General features: G+C 38.3%; 1 protein-coding gene across 1 annotated transcript; it reads right to left on the bottom strand.

Moving 5' to 3' along the window:
• Positions 1-947: 947 nt before the first annotated feature.
• On the bottom strand, positions 948-20540 carry BRDT (bromodomain testis associated; the record flags this gene model as incomplete). Its single annotated transcript, XM_080348687.1, is given in 18 exon segments — positions 948-1025; positions 1758-1917; positions 2709-2929; positions 4216-4289; positions 7033-7174; positions 8465-8577; positions 9303-9474; positions 10717-10776; positions 11679-11815; positions 12636-12749; positions 12837-13129; positions 13204-13391; positions 14663-14851; positions 15057-15185; positions 16204-16575; positions 17680-17852; positions 19555-19684; positions 20415-20540. Coding segments are annotated over 18 exon segments (2856 nt in total). The 5' UTR covers positions 20526-20540.
• Between the last annotated feature and the right edge of the window lie 2262 nt (positions 20541-22802).

Genomic DNA, 22802 nt, shown 5'->3' with positions numbered 1-22802 from the left:
TCAACCAAACATTATCTCTGTAATGTACATTGTGTGTTGGTATTAATTCTATAAAACGATGTTTTATTAGTCTTGTACTTAACTTGAGATAGCTATATGTAATCAACAAGAATGTAGAGTTTTTACACTTTAGTTTCTACTTCAGACAAGTATCCCAAATAAAATCTTGCATTAATCAGCCAGTCTTTCACACTGGAGCCAGAAGTGGTATGGTTTAGATAATTTCTTTCTGTGACGAACCAGAACCATCTGGCAAACATGCTTGCACCCTTATCCAAATGTTATGTTAACATAAAATACATTAAACAGAAGGCCAACATGTCTGGGCCTTAAGACACAAGTATACAGGATTTGCTGCTGAAATTACAGAGTTCCAAGGAAACTTTTATTTTTAACTAGGATTATAAATAAAGTTACACGTCCTTTAGAAGTTATCACTATTATAGAGATCTTTTGTCACAGCCCACATTCCATGCAAGCATGTCATAGTGAAGTGGTTGCTTTAATAGCAATCACATAATCAACAAGACCTTGGTTTAAAGTAGTTTCTATAGGTGCATGTTGTGTATATTATGACTTGATACAGTCAAACAGGAATTTGGCTATGCTCAGTATAACAGATTCTCAAGTGTTTCTGAAAAAGATTGATTTAAAAAAAATGAGAAAAGAATCAAGGAGCTGATGTTGTCTCCTGTATGTACACAACATAAAACTGTAATCAAAAGAAGAACTACTTTGTAGTGGGCAACAGACTAGATTACATGTACTCTAAACAAGAAAAAAGAACATCTTGTATTGCTTCAAGTGTCAATGAACAAGCTTTTAAAATTAAGCATTTGAAAGGAGCTTGCATGCTCTTTAAAGTGGTTTTAACATTTACGCTTGTAACTGTTACATTTTCGAAGTTGTACAGGTTGTAGTAGTGTTGAAGTTAAGTTCTATATTAACTACAACTTTGACTCAAGATATTCTTCAAAAGATGCCATTATATCACTCTGCAGGTTCATATCAATTGTACAAGCCATCTGCAAGAAAGTGAATTAGTTTGTTTTCAGAGCAATCAGACATTAATTAATACTATGCAGATCAAATATTTAATAGAGATGTAAGAAAAAACTAAAAAGCTTCTTCCCCAAGAGCATACGCTTCCTCTGTTATTACAAGTTCGAGTGTGCATGTTGTTGAAGTCCTCTTGAAAAGAGCTGAACAGAATGAAAACTTCACTAGACCTTATCTGAAGCTGGCATGATCTCACACTGCAGTTCTTACATCCCATTGGACAACATTGTGAATTAAAAAAAAAAAAATCTAAAAAAATAGTGGCAATTAAAAAAAACAAAGTTCATCACTTGCATCAATAAACCCAGTAAGTTAGTTTTAAAAAGGCTCAGTTTTGATATTTCAGACCAGAACAGAACAACTGGTACTTCTGTTGACGTGGAATGTGTTAGAGGATATACTGCTTGCAAGACTTGAGGTTTGAAATTATTCAAAGGGCAGGGACTCCCCTTTACAATTTTAATTTTACCATGCAATTACTCTAAGCTTATGGGAGTAATAGGACCAAGCAGATAGTTTCTCATATCCCACCACTTGAAGACCTACTTTGAGTTTCTCGTTTCCTTTTCTGGACTAACTTTTCAAGTAGTTCTTTTGTTTTCAATCATCCAGGCCCTTTAGAATAAGGACCTGAGCTAACATTTTTTATTAACTACTGAAGTTGAAACAGGATCAGCTGGCAAGAGGCAGCTACTTACTGCTTCTCTCCTCCTGCGTTCTTGTTCCAGTTTTCTAGCCAAGTTACGGTCTTGAACAAGAGCGTGTTGTTGAGCTTTGGGCAGTTGTTCACCCTTTTGCTCTTTCTGGGGCTCACAGTCTGTCACTGCCATGGCATCCGATCCTGTGCATTCGTGGCCCCTTAAAAGAAAGCAGAAGAGATCAGTATAGGATGAAAGTTATTTCTTCTTTTTTTTCTTCATAACAAAACCCAAACATCACCACAGCTGGAAAACTAACACCTGAAAAGTTTCTTTGGCTGCTGAAATGATACCGATTTGCAAGGGAAAAAGCCAGTTTGTGTATTTTGGATGTGCAGTTGTGCTGAGTGTGGTTGAGCTCCCTCCATCTGTCACACGGCAGTTACCTCATCTAAACCACTTGTTCCTGAATTAACAAAGCCACCCAGTAGTGAACTTTTGGAGGGGAGGCGATGAATGCTGAAGGTCTTTATTAATTCAAAAACTCCTGATTTGCCTTTTTCTTTGGCTAATCAAGTGGTACTCTGGCATACAGCAGATTCGATAGAGATTCTAGCCAATCATTACTGAATTGCAAAGCTGCACTCGTAAATTTATTTTCTTATAGCATATCCTGAGCACAGAGGTGGAGCATCATACCAGTGCTCCAGTACAGTTATCATCACTAACCAAGTATGTTTCAACTGTAACAGCAGCCATGCCAACCATATTTATTATACGACTTTAAATAACAGTATTATCAGTTTATAAAGCTGACTTTTATTCTTCAGCACTGTTGCTTCCTTACCTGTGATGGGAGGCACACATCACATCAATTAAGCAGCCTGAGGCTGAAATTCTTTTTGTAGAAGACAAAAAGACCATACTATTATTTAACGATCCAGATTGTAGGCCCTGCACATAAAGCATACAAGCAAAAAAACCCACATATATATCTAGAATAATATTTAAACAGATGTGGTTACAAACCTCTCTTTTTCTTGAGGAAGGTTTTGCGGTTCACTCTCAGCTTGCTCCAGAGGCCTTTTTAACTCCTGTGCTTGCCCACTCCTCCTCTTTAGTGCCGCTTTCCTGAAATGCTTGAAGCTCTCTGCAGATGTTTTTATTGGAGCTGGAAGCCTCATCATTTTACACAAGCTTACCCAGGAATCTCTGTTCTTAAATCCCGTATCCTGAAATTATCAGAGGAAAAGGAAAACAGAGGCAAAAATACTCCACAGCTACTAATCATACATTCTCTGCTTAGTTCTTACATTAGAACAATGTTGTTCTGACTAGACCTATTTGGGAATGTCTACAACTAAATATCCTCACTTTGGCAGAATATTAGTGCAAATACAGCAATGTAAGCAGACTTTGACATTTTTCTCTTCAACTTTGAGATTCTTTAGCAATGTGCGAAAATTATTAGCACTTGTAGCTATTCTTACCTAATCCTTTACAGTCACGTATTTTTTAGTTACAGAAAACATGAATTCACAAGACTGGGCTTATTCAAGGTCTATTGACAATATTTTGATACAGAGAACATCAATCTCATTTCTAGACATAATCCTTATATAACAACAGTTTTATTGTTTTATTCTTCCCACCTCTAGTGGCATGTTCCTCACAGCATAAACCAGCATAAGCCCAGGATTCTTAAGCAGTACCACTTCTACTAGAAAGTCACATGTTTATGAAGGAAATACATACTTCTTGAATTTAATTCAATAAGCTACCTTTCTGAAACTTAGCTGCCTAAAGAAAATCCTAGAATATTTTAATTCAACAGACCATGTATTAATACAAACTTTTAGGTCTAGAGGCTGACAGTAAATTATTTAGGCTAGTAATTTTGATTTGATATTTTCAAATAGTTGATTACCACAGAAGAAATTAAATAATGGGTAAGAAAATTCTTCTGTTCCTCCATTTAAGATAACCTGTTGTATGATGCTAGGAAATATTTTGCTTGGCTTAATTTTAATGGAAATCTTCAGATTGTTTCCCAGTTGTAGTAATATCATCAAAAGCATATCATCCTGTTTCAGAACAGCTTTTTCAATAGTACCCAAGGCTGTATTCCACACTATTCTTATTTTTGTTACTAGATCAGCAAAGGAAAGCACACTAGTAACTTGAATATTAGAACTAGATCAAGGAACACTGATAGTTTAAATATTAAACTAGATAAGAAGCTGTATTTTTCATGACAATATAGATATTATTTTTAACTTAATATTATATAGTTTACCTTCTGAAATGATCAAAGCCCGTAGATTTTTATTTGGTTGGTTTTAGCACTAGAAAATAGATAAATCTGTATAGTTCGTGACAATACCTAAGACCTATCAGACACTAAATATTTGAATCATAAAAGACCAGATTTTCAGGAAAGATCCCAGGACAGGGAATTATTGGTACTAGTAAGTATTCTCAAGCTCTTCTCCTCAAACAGAACTTAAGCAACACTTACCTTTCTTGGAAGACCTTCGGATTTTGGCTCTAGCGTGTTTTTACCATTAGGTTTATCATTAGGTGTAGAATGACCTGATAGAAGAATAAAAAAGATTTTTTACTCACATTAATTTTATGGTCCGTGTTTCCTCAAATTTAAGAGGTAGAAATCTAGTCATTCTAGAAGTTGACTTAAGAACATACCCTGCAGTTTTTTATTGTTATTATTTGGTTCAGAATGACAGAAATGCTCCCAAACATTTCCTAAGCTTAAGTTGAACCAGACCACTTATTTCTAGTTTGTGGCAGGAAAGGAGTGGTTAATTTCAACTACAAATGAGAAATTAACTCCTGGTTAATTCTAGGAGAGGTCCCAGCAGAATGCCCCAGAAGTTTGGTCAAAAACTCTCAAAACAGCACCCTGCCGGTTGCTCACCTCCTGTCTCCTCCCCACACAGCCCTCTTCTGTTTCCATTCCCAAATTTAAAATAAAAGGGCAAAATAGGTCAGCCAGAAGGGGCTATTTCCAGTAACCTACAGGATGTATGAATACTTTACACTGTTACCTCTTTATTGCTTGTGAGGGAAAAAAACCCCAACACTTACACAGGCAAAGTGCAAGTGCTAATTGGACAACACTAACTTTAGGTTAACAGTTCTAATACGCTGTGTCACCGTAGAAGATCCATACTACTTTGGGTGAAAAACACTTTCCCCAAACGTTTTAAAACTTAAAAAGCCTTTCAAAACACAGGAACAGATACCATAATGACCATAGGAAATTGTAAGTCTTTTCTGATGTCTGAATCTAGAATGCCAAAGGCAGAGCAAACCCTCAGGCAGTTTGTCATAAAAGCAGTTTTCAGAAAGACCTCTCAGCCTCCCAAAGTCCCATCAAGAACACTGCCTGACCTCTACCTGTGCCCACATGCATTGCCTCAGAGATAGTATAATTGCAAGTGAGCAGGAGAGTTTTTACTATACAGTGGAATAAAATTAGGTGAAAGAGTTCTGAAGTCTCTCAAGTCCTGTTGAAGAGTTCTGAATCCTGATATCTCCTTTCTCATGAATTCCAGGTCCAGATAAGCAAAGTCTACCTAGAAAAAATTCTGTTAGAGACTTCTCCTCCAGAGCAGAAAGCAGTATAGGAAGCTGTCCCCTCTTAATACAACAGGCATCTTTCTTTCATCAATAATTTATCCTCATACCGGCAGCTTGAGTCTTCACATAAGAAACCTGACAATCATGAGCACTGAATATTCCAAAATAAAGCAAAGAGCTTCACATACCTCAAACCACCTAAGCCTATTATTAAGATCAATTTAATCAACCTGTTTTACCTGCCAAGATACAGATTAATAAAGTCTTAAGAAACAAAAGCCTGTATTTTGCTCTTCCCCTCCCCACTTCTAGTTTTCTACAGGAGTTAATAGCAAAAAGGCCAAGATACCACCAAGCACAGGTGGGTTGTGTGTCATCACAGGGACAGCCAAACACCACGGTATCATGGAAGGGGACAGATAACTACAGTCACGTAACAGCGTTAAAAGCTCCGCTATGCTCTGCTGATGTTCAAGTGTACTCAGAGTCTTATTACTGGGTAGTTCCCATATTAAACACAGGACCTCCTCTACAACTGTCCACACAACTGCCCCTTGAAGGAGGGGAGAAGATAGAAACAGTACCAATAAAATGAGGATTAGGGAGTTAAGAGGGATAACTAAGCAGTAAATAAGTATGTAAGGGAGCAAACTTTCCCAGTAGTTTTGGCTATGCTTTTTTGACTGTGAGTATTAAAACAGTGAGTTGATTTATTCCTGCTTGTTTTCCTAGTCCTTTAACATATGCAGGTAACACCAGGATCTTTATAGTTACAGTCAATATATGGGACAGGAATTTAAGTTTTAGATGAAGAACATTAGCTGAATCCATGGAACCCAGGTACCAGCTCCAGCTGCTGCAAGTCTAAACAAAGGGCATCAGTATGTGTATGAATCAGTATGTTAAGACCATGAAAACACTGAGTAGAACATTTTGGAGAATTAAATCTCCATCTTTAGAGTTGCTTTAATGCAATTCATGTACCCAGCATTATTCTTTGACAAGAATTAAAGAGTTAGTCAGGGAGAAAGCTGAGCCATTTAATTTCATCATGTTTTCAAAAGCTTGTTCCTTCCCTGTTCAAGCCTACACAGGTAGCCTAGAGAAGAAAGAGTGAAGGAACAGTCATGTCTGGTAACACGAGGCTCTCAGCATGGGTGGTCAGTGTCCAGCTCAGTTCTTTAGAAGTGTGTATGAAGTCTGATGCATCCCTGTATGGAATGCAGCTCTCAGGGAACCTGTGTTCTTGTAATTGCAAGTTTGTCCCATTGTGAAAGCCTGTTTGACATTGCTTTGCGGTCTGATCCTTGTCACCAAAAGCCAGAGATAGTAACTCAAAATACACAAAGTGCCCTGGGAAAAGAGCTTCATGAAGCTTCACCAGAAGACAGCTGAAAGGCCACTGCAGTTGGACAGATTGGAGCACCACTGGTTCTCTTGGACTTCCAAGAAGACCAGGTTAGTAATCTCTAGTACTAAATTCAGAAAGCTAAGTTCTTAAATCAAAAAGTCATTTGCATTATATATTTTATCACAGAACAAGAACCAAGCATCTATTTAACTTTTCCTTTTTTTTAATGGCAGCAAATCAAAAAGGAAAAAAGGAAGACTTCACCACTTTTTCTGCAAACCAATTAATGTACAAGTGTTCAACATTTTATTTCTTTAAGCCAGGTTCATATACATTTTTAACTTTGCCACCCTGATATCAGTTACAGTTTATGACAATACATACTTTGTTCTTGACTTAAGGATATTGAATCAGCAGTTCTGTCACTGGCCTTGCTTTGAAGTTTATTTGATTTGTCTAGATGTATTGTTTTCTCAGCGTGTTTACTTGAGTCAGCACCATCAACCTGGGAAGTTGTGTCAGATACCTAGAAGAGAAGTTAGACTTCAAAATAGGTTCTGAAGTGCTAAACATGTGGATTCTTACTATACAGCAACAGGATTAAAGATTTAGAAGCTTTACTTTAGAGCAGTAAATTGTTGCAGCTCTAGCTTCTGTGAACACCAGGGAAGAATTACATTTCACTCACATTATGGTAGTCAAAACAAGTTCTTACATTAACACTTTGGATTTAGACCATGAACTGCTCAGAGATACCAAGTGACAGAGCGGGTAGAATGAGAGAAATTGATACAAGCTCTTCAACCCTTCACACAGTACAACGTAAGTTTTTTGCTGTTGTAAAGCAGATTGCTCCACCCTAGCTAAGGCTGGGTGAAGGGCAGCTGTATGGCTCCAGTTCAGGGGTAGCTTTGCTCCGTGTAAGCTTGTGGTAATCCCCTCACACTGGGGAAGGTGTTGTACAGACCCCAGTCTCACAATAGGTACTGCTTGCTGCCTTTGGCTACTGGATACAAATGGGAAAGGATGAGTTGCTCTTCCTTTCTTGTGGGACACATTCTTGTGCTCAGACTCCAGAGGCAGTTTCTATCCACTTCAGAAAATAAAAGCTATTAAAACCTAAAGCAGCTATGTTTGAAACCATGTTGAGATAGATAATTAAACATCTTAAGATGGAAGAGATCATGCTGCTTCACTAACATCAATAACTTCCTTTGTAACACAGGGCCCCTTCTAACCAGGATACTCTCCAAGAGCATACTAACACAAATCAACAGTGACTAAATATTTCACAGCCTCATCTATGACCCTGAAGGCCCTGGTTTCCATGGCTTTAGGAACACGAAGTAAAAGCAACACCCTTTTCCAGGGTAGTCTCTAGAGTCTTCTGAGTATTGCTGAGCTTATAAGATTAATATCTCTAGATAGCAGGAACATACAGTATAAGCTATATCTTATGTGAAACTGTAGGTTGACAGGGTGGGCTTATCCTGTGTGCAAGATTTACTTAAGTTTAAGCTATAGAAGTAAAAAAATAAAGTAAGCTTTATAAGTATATTATAAACTTGATATATTGATCAGCCAAAGTCTTCCCTGTTGTGCTATAGCCAACAGGCCATGAATTAATGCCTTATTAAAGGATAAGAATGACTTTGTTAGTGGGGATTTTAGATAACTATTTTGTTGTAAACCTTAAGTGGCTCTTCATTGCAAATTAAAACCTAAAATATTATATATCAGATCTTATTTGAGTGGATAAGAATGTGCTTTAAGTAATTTATTTGAAACGAATGCATTGGAAAGCAGCGTTATTCACCTCTGGAAGAACATGTGTGCACTGGGTGCCAGAAGACTGATTTGTCCTTGGAGTGCTCTGAGGAGTTCGCTGGTCTGGAGCGTCATGCAGAGCAGATCCAGCTTTGATTATACCTGAGAAAGAAGCAGTGTATGATTTCCCCTAACATGGCAAGTGCAGTCCTACATCTCAAAATTAGGTCACTGTTCATAACTGAGGATTAACTAGATATGGAGATATGTATCCTAGCTGTACAATGAGACAGTTATTTTTAATTAGTTTCTAATTGACTTCTCAGTTAATCAGCTACCAGCTCAATCTGTCTCTACCAAAAAAACTCAGAAGTGTCTGAAGCTATTAGACCTTCTGAAGCAAGGGAGGGAAAATAGATCCTTGGAACAAGTTTCTAAACAACTTAATATCCAATATGTCTAGACAACAGCAATCAGTTCAGAGCACCTATGGCACCAAGCCTTGAATTCAGCTCATAGGGAATTCAGACATGAACTTGAGGGATGGTAATGGTTCAGACATCTAACTCCTGCCTTAAGGTGTTCAGCACTTCCTGTAACCCCAGGTTCTTTAAAGTATCATTTTCCACCTCAGAGGAAGGCACAAAAACATCCCCCTGTTTTAATACTATTCTGCTCCACCACAAGTGCCCCAGTAATCTGAAACCCAGTCACTCCTCAGTGCTGCCACACTTATTTCAATCATGTTCTTTATAATCCATACTCTGTAATAACTTTCTTTACCCACCTGTTAACCTCCAAAACCCCAAGATAAGCTTTTTGGACAATACAAACATCCCTTCTTTCCTCAGCAAATACAGCCATGATTCTTGCCATAAAGATATTACCTGAAGGAGACTTGGCATTTTGTTCTGGTGGTTTAAGTGTTGTATTCAGAAAAGGCTGAAGCCTCGGCAGGACATTGGGAGGTGGCTGCTGCAGTTCAGATGGTCCACAGTTTTGCAAGCTACTAGTAAGAGATGAGGGCTGTGCTTGCAGAATGGCATTGCAGGATGTCCTCTGGAAACACAGTGGTATTGTCTAGAAAAATTGCAGTAGTTAATCCAGCCAAATCTTAATTTTTGTAGCTATTTAGTCCCCCTTCCCCACCACTGCCTTATTTCCTCTGTTTATAGGCTTGAGTAGTCCCTGCATTGCAACACTAACCTAGCATTTTCAAAGAGTTTAGATGACAAAAACCTATGAGATAAAATGCACTGCCTTGGTCTGACAGATACAGAAAACCCATGAGCACAAAATGAAATGTGAGGGTTTGAAGTATGATGTTTGTTATTACTCAGAGCCAGCTAGGGGCTGTTATAACTGCCCAAGCTGAAGCTTAATTCCAGTATCCTGATTTCTCAAGTTCATTGCTGTAACTTTGTCACTGCAAAAGCTGCAGTTTTTAAACAAACAGCATTGCATAATTCCTCCCCTCAGTCTTTCTTTATGCAGATGCAGGAGGAGCAGCTGAAAAATAAAATTGCAGCCTAGATTGCATGTATCCAACTAGGCGCTTTAAGTGAAAGCAAATCTATTGTAAGAAGAACGAAGGCTGCACCATGATCTTGCTTTGAAATCCAAGGTATCTGTCTCTGGTAGCTTCAAGAAAAATCGTGAAAGGCAGCTAACTGACAAGAAGTAACACCTGCTCTGTAGACAGGAATAGAGCAATTCCATTTTAGAGGCATTAAAAATGATTTCTAGATAGACCTGCTACTGCTCGTAATAATGCCATAGTAATATAAAGTATCCTGAAAATAACTAGTATGTTCTACAATTTATTTATTTTGAGGTCTACAAATGAGGTTATTTGTAGCTATATAAAGTATTTAAGTGAGGTTTACACTGGTTATTATGTAAATTCTATACTCAAAGATCAACTTGGAACAATTTCTTTTTTGTTGTGGTGGTTTTTGTTTGTTTTTAAATTTGGTGGGTTAGGTAGGGTGGAATATGTGTAGCCTTCTCTCCTCTTCCCTCCCTCCCACCTTCTCCTTCACCCAACACTGATCACCACAATGACTGTGAAAGGTAAAAGCCTCAGGAGTTCTCCCAGTACATCAGTTTCTATACAGATGCATAAGCTACTTTTAACAAACAGAAGATTTTACTTCTCCATGTAAATCAGTCCTACAGAACAAGGAGAATTCAAGCTGCATTAATTATTTCCTGATAAACTTGTGTCATTTCCAGTACCATTGTATGAAACAAATAACTTTGTTTAGGGCAAAACCGTTATATACATTCCAATCAGTTTACCTTAGACTTTTGCATGGAAGATGGACAGTTCTGCCTGGTTCCTGTCTGTTTTGAGCAGGTTTCTGTAATGTAAATGCAGTGAGGTGAGCAGAAAGAGGGGAAACAGAAAAAGAAGAATCAGTCATTCACATGTTTCCTTATTCATATCCACAAGATGCAAGTTGCAGTTGTACCTAGAGAGCCAAACCTCATGCTGAAAAGAACATTCTTATCTTGAATACTTTGACTTCAGCTTGGTGTGTTTAGAAAACTTCTCCCAGATATATTAAAAAAATAAACAAACACAAAGGTTCATGCAGGATCAAGGTCTTGGCTGCCATCAATGACTTCACTGCGTTTGCTTCCCTACACTGTGGAAGGTTGGACATTCATCTTGCCCCACAGTTACCTCCTACAGATATCTACAGTGTAACCTCCAGTCTGGCAGATCCATTCTGTTCTAGAAAACTAAAGAGTTCTGTGTACAGACAGAAACATCATTCTGATATCCTGATGCTGCAGCACTGTAACGTCCCTTGAAAAAACATGAGCTAGCTTAAGCATCAGAGTAGACTTCGGCTCTCCAGTCAATGCTGTTGGCACTTTTGCCCCTCATTTTAGGGGGCTAGGCCTTATCCACAAGGTAAGGTATTCTTCATGCTGCACACCAGAAGATGAAAATAAAACACACTTTCAAAAAGGAATCAAAACCACAAGAGTAAGTTATAGCCTAATAGTCATGACTCCAGGTTAGATACACAGACCTCTTTCTAGCCAATTTTGGTCCCAGATAAATTAAATGGATGGGGTTTTTTTTGTGTGTGGTTCTCCAGCCCAGACACAGTATTAAGACACCCTTTGAATAGCACTGGAATTGAGCCTTCAACATGGAACAGACCTACAAGGGTAACCAAAATCCTTGGTCAGTGTGTGGAACAGTAGATGCTAACTGAGAAGGCAGATGTTTTGCCTACACAAACACAAAGGGAAGCTTTCTGACCCGATTCAGAGTCACTGCTATCTGAGGAGCTGGAACCACTGCCAGAGTCCGAGGAGCTGCTGCTGTTGCTGCTGTCACTCAGTCTGCTCGGTCCAATACTGGGCTCAGCATTGTTTTCAGCTGCAGGAGGAAAACAACAAAAAAGGAATGTGTAACAACCAGCAGTGGAACAGTAATGGTGCACAAGTCTAGAATCAACCTTGTTAGGTCTATTCTCCCATATAACAGCTCATCTGCTATTTCCTTTTTCTCTGTCCATTTAGCAGTGGATTTGAGACCTTTACAGAGGAAGGAAATTTACCAGCAGCAAGCTAGCTGAATGAATGAAATAGCCAAGGAGGAGCTGTAATCACACAACTTACAACCCTGAAGTAGGTTAAAACCGTACTGCCTTAAGACACAATTTCAAGCAATTTTAGCCTGTAAGTTTTCCTACTGTTAGTGTTTCTGTGCTTGTTGCTGCTGCCAGACTTGCATGCTGAGGTCTTTATCTATAGCCAGCTCTCCTCTTTCCCAAGCCATATGTACTCCAGAATTGTCATCTTTTGCCACCTCCCCACCATCTGACTATTTTGTATCTGCAGGGTTGATTTAGTTCAGTTTATAATGATTTTGCAGTCAAAAGGTGTTTTCAAAGTGTGTTGCTCTGATAGAAGCTTTGAATATAAGAAGTTACATGGATACCTGTTCCCCTGGACACAAGTCTTTGTTAAGTGCCAGTTTATGCTCTTCCTTGTAAAGAAGCCAGATGCTAGTTGGAAAGATTCCCTGGCCTGCCTCCTCCCTCTCCCCACAACATATTCTTTGCAATTGATTTCAGCTGCTTCTTTAAGCCTTTATTTCTAGGATGTTGTCAAGACATCATGTAGTACCATAAGCCCAAGGAGATAATCACACATTAACCTATTTCTATTGCAAATAAATAAAAGAGTCACATTACACTTGAAGTTCTCCTTCTTTGGGTTTAGTTGACCATTGACATCCAGTAGTCTCTTCTCTAGCTCTTGTTTCCTCTCAGAATTACATTGTTCTTTTGACTTGGTCGTTTTTTTAGCTGCATGTGAAACAGAAGTTAACATTGCAGCAAAACAGAAAACAAACCTAGACTGGCTTTTTTAAAAGCATCATTTATATTACATACCCCGCTGCTTTCTTTGTTTCTTCCTCAAACAAGTTTCCACATATTTCTCTAGTTCTCTGAGTGTTGAAGCCTTTAAAGTCTCAAAGTCTATTTCTAACTCATCAGGGTTAGAGTTCCTCAGTGAAGGTTCTCTTGACTGTATTATGTGGACTACTTTCCCAAGCTTATCTCCAGGGAGTTTATTTATGTCCAAACTCAACTGTCTTTTTTCATCATAATTCATAGGCTTGGCACCATCTTCATCTTCTGACTTAGGTGCCAAGAAGACCTGCTGCATGGTTTTCTTTGATTGACTGCAAGAAAAAAGTGTACTGCAGTAACAGCAGTTTAAAATAATTTCACACCCACACAAGTCCCCCACACTTACATGTTTAAAGATAGCTTTTTCTTAGATTTCTTCTTGTGGTTTAGGTTTTTCTTCTTTTGAATCAGGCTTTTTATTTTGGCTTTTTCCTTGTTCTTTTTTTCATTCCTTTTAGCCTTCCCTTTTTTCTTTTTCAGTCTAGGTGAGTATGCTCTGGTCAAAACCTGCAACTGCTGCTGAACAGCTTCAAGCTATCAAAAAATAATACTGATAGTCTTAGGCAACATAGCATGAACAATAAACTGTCCCTAAATAGCACAAGAGATTTGTGGCAGCTGAACAGATTAACAGTGTGTTTGCTTTCTAAGGTTTAATTTCTAAGCATCTTACTATATTATGTATTAGTCACAATCTATGTATATAGAAGATGTAAGGCTACTTATTTTATGCAGACATTGCTAACAGCATGTCTTCTAGCATCCAGTGAAGAATAAAAAAGCATAAGTCACTGCAGGAGTATTCAGCAGCTTCTCTTTAATTTCAAGCATTTGGGAAGCATGTAAGTGCCTGACATCAGGTTAGACCATTACAATGTTACTGAATTAGGCTAGTGGGACTGACTGGGCTTGTGCATCTTCAGCCCATAAACCCCAGGTATTTTGCAATATAGAATGGCTAGTTGGGACATTCTAACAGCTTTCTCTGAAGACTCAACACAAGTTTGTTTAAACCTCATATGAATTTGAAAGAAGATAGGTAGACAATGAGAATTAGGATTCAGTTACACTGAAATACTTCACTATTGCAAAGGTTGTCTTTTAGACTTCTGGTTGTCCCCAGGCCTAATATTCATGAATTTATGATGCATATGCTACTCTGACAAATACTGAGAACTAAACTGTCCCTCATTTGACTAGCAGAACAAATGCTAATTTTCCCCATAGCTTCTAGATACAGCAGCAACAGGTTAGTGCAAAATTCAAGCAAAAGCAAGACGCTTTCCACTTTTTGCCAGTAAAGCAAAGCCATACTTCACATTAGCATGAAATTCCTCCTGTTTTACCTCATGGTGAGGTTTCTGAAATAGAATTTAATTGCTTGCTTTTGTGTGGCTCAAAAGAGACTGTGCAAAAAAAACCAGTTCTTCAACCATATGAAGGAAATGTGATTGTTAGGGGAATATGCCACTAAGCTATGTGTGGAGTATCTGGGTGCTCTCATCATACCACAGCAACAGTTTTGTTTTTTGGAAGTTTTGTTTTTGGAGGAGTCATCTGAAGAAATGATAGGCAAGAGTACTAGGAGCAAAGATTCACTAAAATAAGTTTGTATCTGCTGAGGCACTATTCACCTAACATTTGGATGTGCTTCCAAATAGGAACATATTTCTGTATTAAGACAGACAAATGACTGTAGAACCTTTTAAATACTGATTCTTGCTGCCAAGCCTTTGAATGGACAATTGCAAGTGACATTGTCAGGAGGAGTATAGTAGTCCTGTGCATTGAATACTAATGCTTACTTGCTCCTGAAGCTTCGCAAGATGCGCTGCTCTCTCCTGGTCAGAGTCTTCAGATGATTTTTCTTCTGAAGAGTCATCATTACTGCTCTCACTGAAATTAGCTTCTGTCATTTCTCTTGTAGGCTGTGGCAGATGAACACTTGCAACAGGCTCATCAGGAATTTTGGCAAAGCGCATTTCAAAAACGTCCTAAAGAGTTAGGTTTGAGGATGGCAGAGAGGTGAGTACATTTCCATATTTCTAAAAGCATTATGAAGTTGCTGCCTGTTTTCTAGAGCTACACAGCAACACAGTAATTGGTAACATTAGTAAATGCAACATCAGAGCATGAGATGACCACAAAGGAATCTTCTAGCCCTGCTATTTCTCAAGTCAGATTTAAGTGATAGCTTACCTGAAGTTTCCTTGCCATAGCAACAGTTTCATGGTCTGGAGGATTACTTTTGTAGCAGCTCATGAACATTAATCTAACATCTCTAGCAAATTCTTGTATATCTCCATATTCAAAGTTATCCATCTTCTTCTAGAGGAAAATAAAATTAATGCACATTTAGGGCTTAGAAGTAGAAAGCATCACTATGAACTGGCAAAAAAAATAAAGAATTTTGACAGGTTCAGCTTGTATCAACACAGTAAATATTGTAAAAGCCATTATGGAAACACCTGCTTCTCATCTCAACATTGTCCCTGTAACAATGTAAGAGAATTTCCTCTTTTAAGCAGATTTGCTAACTGTAAGTGCTGTAAGCACTGTAGTATTGTACTAGTTTCAGCACAAGGTCAATACAAGAGCATTCAGGTGATTTTATTTAGTCATGTGCTCAGCACTTGGTTTTGATTCTAAGCATGGTATTTTTTATAAAGCTATTCCATAATTGTTTGAGTCAAAGTAATGGGCTAGAAACAGGGAAATAACGTTTATATTGTACAAGTCAGTTTTCAAAATAATTCAATAGACTATTGAAATTCAACCCTCCCCACAGAAGTGGATCTTGGCTAAATACTTCAACTCCAGATAGATGTGCCCAGTGTTCACAAAGCACTTGCAAAATATCTCCAACCAGAAATGTTCCTTTTCACAGAAAATGTGAAATATGACAGGTAAATATCCAGTGTTGAGGTTCCAGGGCACCTCAAAGTTAATGAGATTCAAAGAGAAGCAGGAGCTGACATTACAGAATTGCATTTTGTTTTATAGAGCATTAGCAAGAGCATTGTGTATACAGACAAAAGATATTAATATGCAGCCTGCTCAGAGCTACTTCATGGAGATGGTAATTCCCTCACTACTAATATTACCATGTTCAACACATGAGTAGCTTAGCTGCCATGATATGGTCACACAGACTTTGAAGACTTTCTTCAGCAAGCTGTGGCTGTATTTGTTGAGAGATAAGTGTGTGTGGTTTCTATGCCCATTATTTCTTTCAAAGAAACAGCACTTTTATGACTTTTTTCAGCTAACACTATTAAAAACCAGTCATAACACAACTTGTTAAAGCAAGCACACAAATAGTCTAATTCCTCTAAAACATACTTACTTTAATGGCTCCCAGGTCTGTAGGACATCTGGTGATCCCTTGGTCCTCACCAAGTGAGAAAGATGCAGCAGCTCCAGGCTTTAAGAAAGGCCAGGCATATGCTGCATGTTTCTTTGAAAACATTTCTTTAATTATTGCATTACAATGTTTTAGTTGTTCTGACAACTCAATCTTTTTAAGAATTTGAGGTGACTGTTGAGAATCTGGCAAGTGTCTCTTCAGAAGCGTATTTGGTATCTTACGTTCATTTTCACCTCTGCATGCTTTAACAGCTTTTCTTCCATTAAATGTTGCAGAAGATTCACCACTTGCTGTGAATATTGAAATAGTAGGAGTTGTAGTGTCAGCCTTCCTTTTCACACCTTTTTTTGCCTAGGAAAATAAAATTTTACATTCTAAAATACAGGTGCCCAGAACAGTGACAGAACAGTTTGCTTTCAGAGTACACAAAAAAAAATCTGAAGTGTTAGAACTTGCATAGCTATTGAAGTCAGCAGAATGTGTCACTTCCGCAAGTTTAGACTGAAAACAAGATCAGCATGCCAACGTCAATCTTGAATGTCAAGGAAAGACCAGGGTGCACTACAGCTCAGGTTGTGGTCAGTTTTTAGCCATTTGAGAAGACCCCAAGAAGCTGGTAGATTATGATGTTACCACAAGGTGATTGCCACAGGAAAGGGAGAAAAATTACTGCAATTCATTTTAAGCCCAGTTAGGGCTTTGTGTACAAGGCTTATCTCTATTTTTCTTTAACCTGGGTGGTATTTGATTTGGAAGTGATACAATGTGTGCTTTGTCATCAGTGTTCAGACTCTTCAGTAAAGTGTAAATATACACTGTAGGAGAGCCTGGCACATGTGCCTGTTCCTCATTGGAAGAGCAAAAACAAAACTAAGTCAATACAGGAGTGTTTATCTGATGAAAATGTCAGATGTTCACATACAATTCACATTGCAGTTAACAAGAATTTGCTTTTGTGAGCTACAAACACATTCCAGGACAGTTATAGTTTAAGCAAACATGCTATCTTGGGGGAATTGATCATTTGATTGACATTAAAAAACATGAGAAGTTGTTAATAGAACTTAGAGCTTTATTTTAATATGAAAACCATAAGCTACATCTCAAGGAAAGAACCATTTCTACACCGAGGTGAAGCCTGCAGAATTATAGTAGTAAACTTCAAGTGTGACCATCTTAAAGCTCACCTTATTAATGTGGTTTAAAAATGTTCTCAAAGAAATAAGAGAAGATGTACCAAGCAGTCATCCCAATTTCTACTTAGTGTCTAGAATTGGTTCTGGCCTAATTGTTTAGCAGAGACAGACAATTTAATAGAGGTCTCTTACTATCTTCCATCACAATAGAAGTTTTGAAAAGATATTGCACTAAGCATGGCTCCTATGACTTTGCTGTTAGTGCCTGAAGCAGCAATTTCAATACATTTCTTTCTGAAAGTGATTTGAGGAAACTTACTCTTGAGATAGGGACCGCAGGAGGCATTAAAGCAGCCAGCTGAGCTGCAGGCAGAGGGGCTGGGGTAACCTGGTGGAGCTCGTGAGTCATCGCTGGAGGCTGCTCACTGCTTGCAGCTTGTTTCCACATTGTGCTTCGTTCATTTGAGGTCCCAGGATTGGGCTGCTGTGTTTCTGGTTATTTATAACAGAAAATTTTTAAATTAGGTCTTAAATGTTGCAGTTAATTTCTTTCATAGCCAAATTGAAGGAATGTCAGCAGAATCACCCTTCCAGACCCAAACTGTACAAATAAATACAAACAAGGGCATTGTTACATACATACAACAGTGGTATCTTCTTCTACTCAGCACCTACACCCTAAGTTCCATATATTCGGGGAAACTGCAGAGTAATCTCAGAGGGAAGGTTACAGAGACATCACACAAACCTGTGCATTGTAAAAACATTCCTGCCAAGCAGAGAATCAAGTTGTTTTCCACATACACAAAGATGAAGCAGCAAAGGGTACATCAAAGTGCATCATGAAGCTTCCAGTTTCTTAAGCATAGCTAAGACCTGCATATATTACAGATATCCACCACTGATTTGAGGATGGTTTAGACCAATGTTTTTCTGGATTTGATTTGGCTGGTTAGATTACCAATGTCTTTTCCAGCTCTGTAACTCTGTTTGGTTCCCATAGATGTTCACGCCTATTAGTTTCTGTGACACAACACTAAATAACACCATGATGTTCCCTGAAACAGAAGTCAGTTGCCTTTTTTTTTGGTCTTTTTAAAGGGAAATAAGCTGTGTGTATAGATATGTCTCTAAATCCAAAGCCTGCAAGAGACAGGACAGAAACTTCCTTGATCATAGCAGTGTGCTCTACTGTCCAATTCAAAAAGAAGTTCTTAGAATGTTTAAAAGTTTGTACAAGACACATGCTTGTGTGCGCAAAGGCAAGGAGGGGGCTTAAACAGCATCAATACCAGTAAGATGGTGTTACGAAAACATCAAGTTGTTGCAATCATTTGAGAACCAAAAGGCTAACTCTGCTTCCAACACATTTCTCAACAGAAGTATTTTCTCAAGTCACTTCTTCCTGTTTGACCAACATATTCTGTCAAGGTAATGACTTGCTTGAGATTTCACCCAAATAAGCTACTAAGAGCAGGTAGCCAGATGAGTATCCTCCTTTTCCTCCTAACCCCTCTAAAGATTCTTACGAAAGGATCAAGGAATCCACTGCTTTTCTGTATCCATTTACCAGAGCACTGAAAGTGGTGTTGCTCCTCAAATACACCTTGAGGAGAAAGCTACAGAGATCTATCAAACTAATACTGTTCTGAAGAAACATTTGTTTCAAATACTACCAGCAACAAGGACCACCGGACCACAAACAACAGTAAGAGAAAGCAAGTCAAGTCATCAGGAGACCCTGAAGAGCATAGGAAGTCAGTGATGAGTACCAAGTTGCAGCTAGTCACCTGGGCCCTTGCAATTAGGCTTCTCAATGTCACTTCAAGGATTTACTGTGTAATTCCCTCATAATTGAGATGTCTTGACTGAATCATCCTTTTTGTGAGCAAGAGTACTGCATTTTACCAGATGTTTGCCTGTGAAGCTATGCTGTTACACTACTGATTCTTACCTCCTCTTAAATACTCTTTATTGGTAGAAAACAGGAAATTTAGCTAGCACATATTAAAAAGTATTATGGCTGCACTGAACCTGCTAAAGCCTTATAGCAATGTTGTTACTTGTCTATATGGGAAGAGCTTGAGAACACCCCAGCTACTCCATGGTTGAGTTGTGACAAGCTACAGAGGATTCTCTGTTTCCAGCTTTTTCTTGTTTAGCATATTAGTAATTCAACACACACAGGCCTTACCTTCTGGCTTCTTCCCTTTTCTCTTTCCTTTGTTGAGAATCACAGGTCTTTCTTCTGGTGGCATTTGGGCTATTTTCTGCATAAACACTTTTTCTAGTTCTTGAGCCATAAACACAATGTCATCACCTGGCTGCAAAATACAGTCAGTAACATTCAGAATAAAAGAGGCTGCAGCAACAGAGGGCTGCCTTGTAAAATAAACAGTCTACAGAATCCTGCTCCAATGGGTTGAAAAAAGACACCAGTACCAGAGAGATCTACAAGTCCTTGTCATCGCTGCCCCCTGCCCTTTAATACAAAAGTTGGTTCATTATTGAAATACCCTTTCTCCCTCTGTCCCATTGCACAGTCCTACTTGCTTTATATCCACATACTTCCCACAGCAAAGGGAAAAAGCATCAGGTCTGTAACTCATTCATTCCTAGGTTCTGAAAAAAGCTGTTGAAGATTAAAAATACTAAGACAGCCAACAAACATCCAAGTGCAGGGACATGCTCTCACTTCAAGTTAGGTTAATTAAACTTGTTGGAGGAGTGAAACACAGCTTCAGGGTTGCTAGCCTTAAATCTGTATGGCAGTTACATGGTGCTTACTGTTCATCAGCTCTGCAACTAAGACACAGATTTCGCAGGCAGAATCCTCGTGCAGAAAGACCTGTTCTCTCAGGTGTTGTAACAGCAGGCTAGACTTTGCCTACATGCCCTCAGACAATCCCAGCAAAGCCCCCCACCTTTCAGAGAAAAGTTTCAAAAACATCATGACAATATTGACTGCAGGTTTTAATAACCATTTCCTTGTTTCAGACTTGTTTGTATTGTTCCATCGAGTTGGTTACTGGTAAGAGGCTATGCTTTGCATACCTTGTTATATATATAGCAGTTCAAGAACATAGTGTTGAAGTCTTCAATGCATTCTGCAGCTTTTGTGTAATAATTGTGTTCCAGACGCTTTTTAATGGTCATCAAATCCATAGGTTTCTTTATAATACTGTAATAATCCTGTGGGTTTGAAAGAGTCACACAACAGATATCTTTAATATTAGGACAGGAAGATTCTTATACATTTAGTCAAGAAAGTTAAATTGCAAGAGAGGAGAATTGTGTTATCTTCAAAGGGATATTCCATTTAAAGGAAATCTTTCCCCTATAGTCACAGGTACCACAGAAATAAGTGTTCAGGAACTCTTCACCTCATTCTCCTTGCTCTTTCATACAACATCCGCTCTTCAAAGCCCCAAGGAATGTTTATTCCAAATAGGATCCAGAGCTATACTGGTAGCAGTACTTATGAAAAGTATATGTACTTCTCATTTGTTATCTCAGAGGTGTTTACCTGAAGTAGCACTTCAGTTTACAGAACAGAGAGAAAAGAAGCAAAAGACAGACTTTGACAAAACCTCAGTCACTGACAAAAGAAGCCACAAAGTTTTCCCAGTTCCTGGTCAAATTCTTCATCCCGTGGGTGATATTGGCTCCCCTCTCAGGGTTAGTCTAGTGAAGATGTGGCAATACGACTGCAAGGCAGCTGGAATGGGAACTATTGTGATTATTTTAGTGGCATGACTAAAAGCTTATGATTAAGAACATGAGGTTAATTCCCTGCTGGTGCATTGAAGAAGTCAGAACAGGAATATCTCCACTAAGCTCACCTATACATTGCAATTGTGTGAAGTTACAACTACTTCAAGGATCTTCTAAAGGTCTTAACAGTTCATTTTAATGAAATTTTTAAAAAGCTAAATACATCATACTGCAGACTGTTGAATTTACCAAAACAAAAGCAGTAAAACTTTTAAATAATGCAGCTAATACTTAAGGTTTGTCCATTCCGAATCTAACACCTGGAGGAGAGAGGCAAAGGAGGCAAATACCCTCATTGTCCTTGCCACAGAGCCAGAGGTTTGCTTGTTCTTATGCAGCAGTTGAACTAACACATACTTTTAGAAGTCAAGTGGCTGCCTTAGAAATCCAGAGAGGCAGAACTGGCCTGAGGCCAGCTGCAAATGTTGCTACATCTCTGATTAAATGACCCTTAATATTAACCTCAAGTGACAGCTCCTTCCAAGAAGGAAAAAGGGTAAGAAAATACACAGAAAGATAGTCACTTTGACTGTGCTTTTGGACAAACTGACCAAATGTGTTTGTCAGTAGAAACAGCTGCAGGTAAAGGTTTTGTCTGCTCTAAACAAAACCAATGATTTTGTAGAAATAGTCTTGGAAATTAGAGAGAACTAAATACAATTACTTACACCAGGGGGAAAAAAAAAAAAGAAGGAAATGTACTACGGTTTTATTTAACACCTTTCTACTCATCTACAAGAGCAATATCTCCCAGGTCATTTGAAATACTATTGTGTGAATAACCATTGTTTTCATTTGACTGAAAAAGCTGGGGTGATCCAAAACTGGAGCCTAAAGATAGCTGAATTAAGACAATTTGTCACACAACATTATATTCATTCACTTAGCTGCAATTAAATTGTAGCATAAATAAAATCCACAAGGCCATAAGCAACAAGAATTTAAGCATCAGATCTTCTATTTCCTAGAAGGATTTTCTGCCACTGTGTTATGATGAGAACATCCTTATTCTTCCCTATTTTTTCAGGGACATTTAATTCCTCTAGAAACTTCAGAGCAGGATACCAAAGTTGATTTGAAATTAAGCAGCACTACAAGTTTAATTACTTCTACACATCAAACTGGATCCAGATTTTCCTATTTACTTTAGGGTCAATGAGATCTGCTTTTCCATCATAAAGTATTTGACATTAAAAGAGGCTGTCCACCTCCGATTAAAAGTAAAAAACTCAAAAGCAAAATAAATACATCATGTGCAGTGTTAATAAATATGGCTAAACCATCAGGAAGGTAGAAAGAAGACAGGACAGAGCACCAACCTCCAGAAACTCCAAGAGGCTTGTCTACACATTCTTATTATCCCTTAGAAATATTGATTTACTGCAGTCTTAGATCAGAAAGCAAATGAAAAATGTTGCAGCATTTAGTATGGACCAGAGAGAAAACACAAGTTTTGTTGCAGAGTTAGAACAATGAAAGAAGTTCACATGTGAAAAGTGGTCTCCCCGATCTGTTGCATCAGAAAACACTTTTACAGTAACATTTATTCATAAGTCCTGTAATACTTTACATATTAATACTCCAATTCCAAAACAGTTCTTACAGGGAGATTCAGTGCTGCTGCATCTACAGGCTGATGAAAGGGCCAGGAGAAGTTGTGTCTCCACA

The sequence above is a fragment of the Nesoenas mayeri genome (genome assembly GCF_963082525.1).
Source record: "Nesoenas mayeri genome assembly, chromosome: 8".
Lineage (NCBI taxonomy): Eukaryota > Metazoa > Chordata > Aves > Columbiformes > Columbidae > Nesoenas > Nesoenas mayeri.
This window is presented reverse-complemented; position numbering and strand designations above follow the sequence as displayed.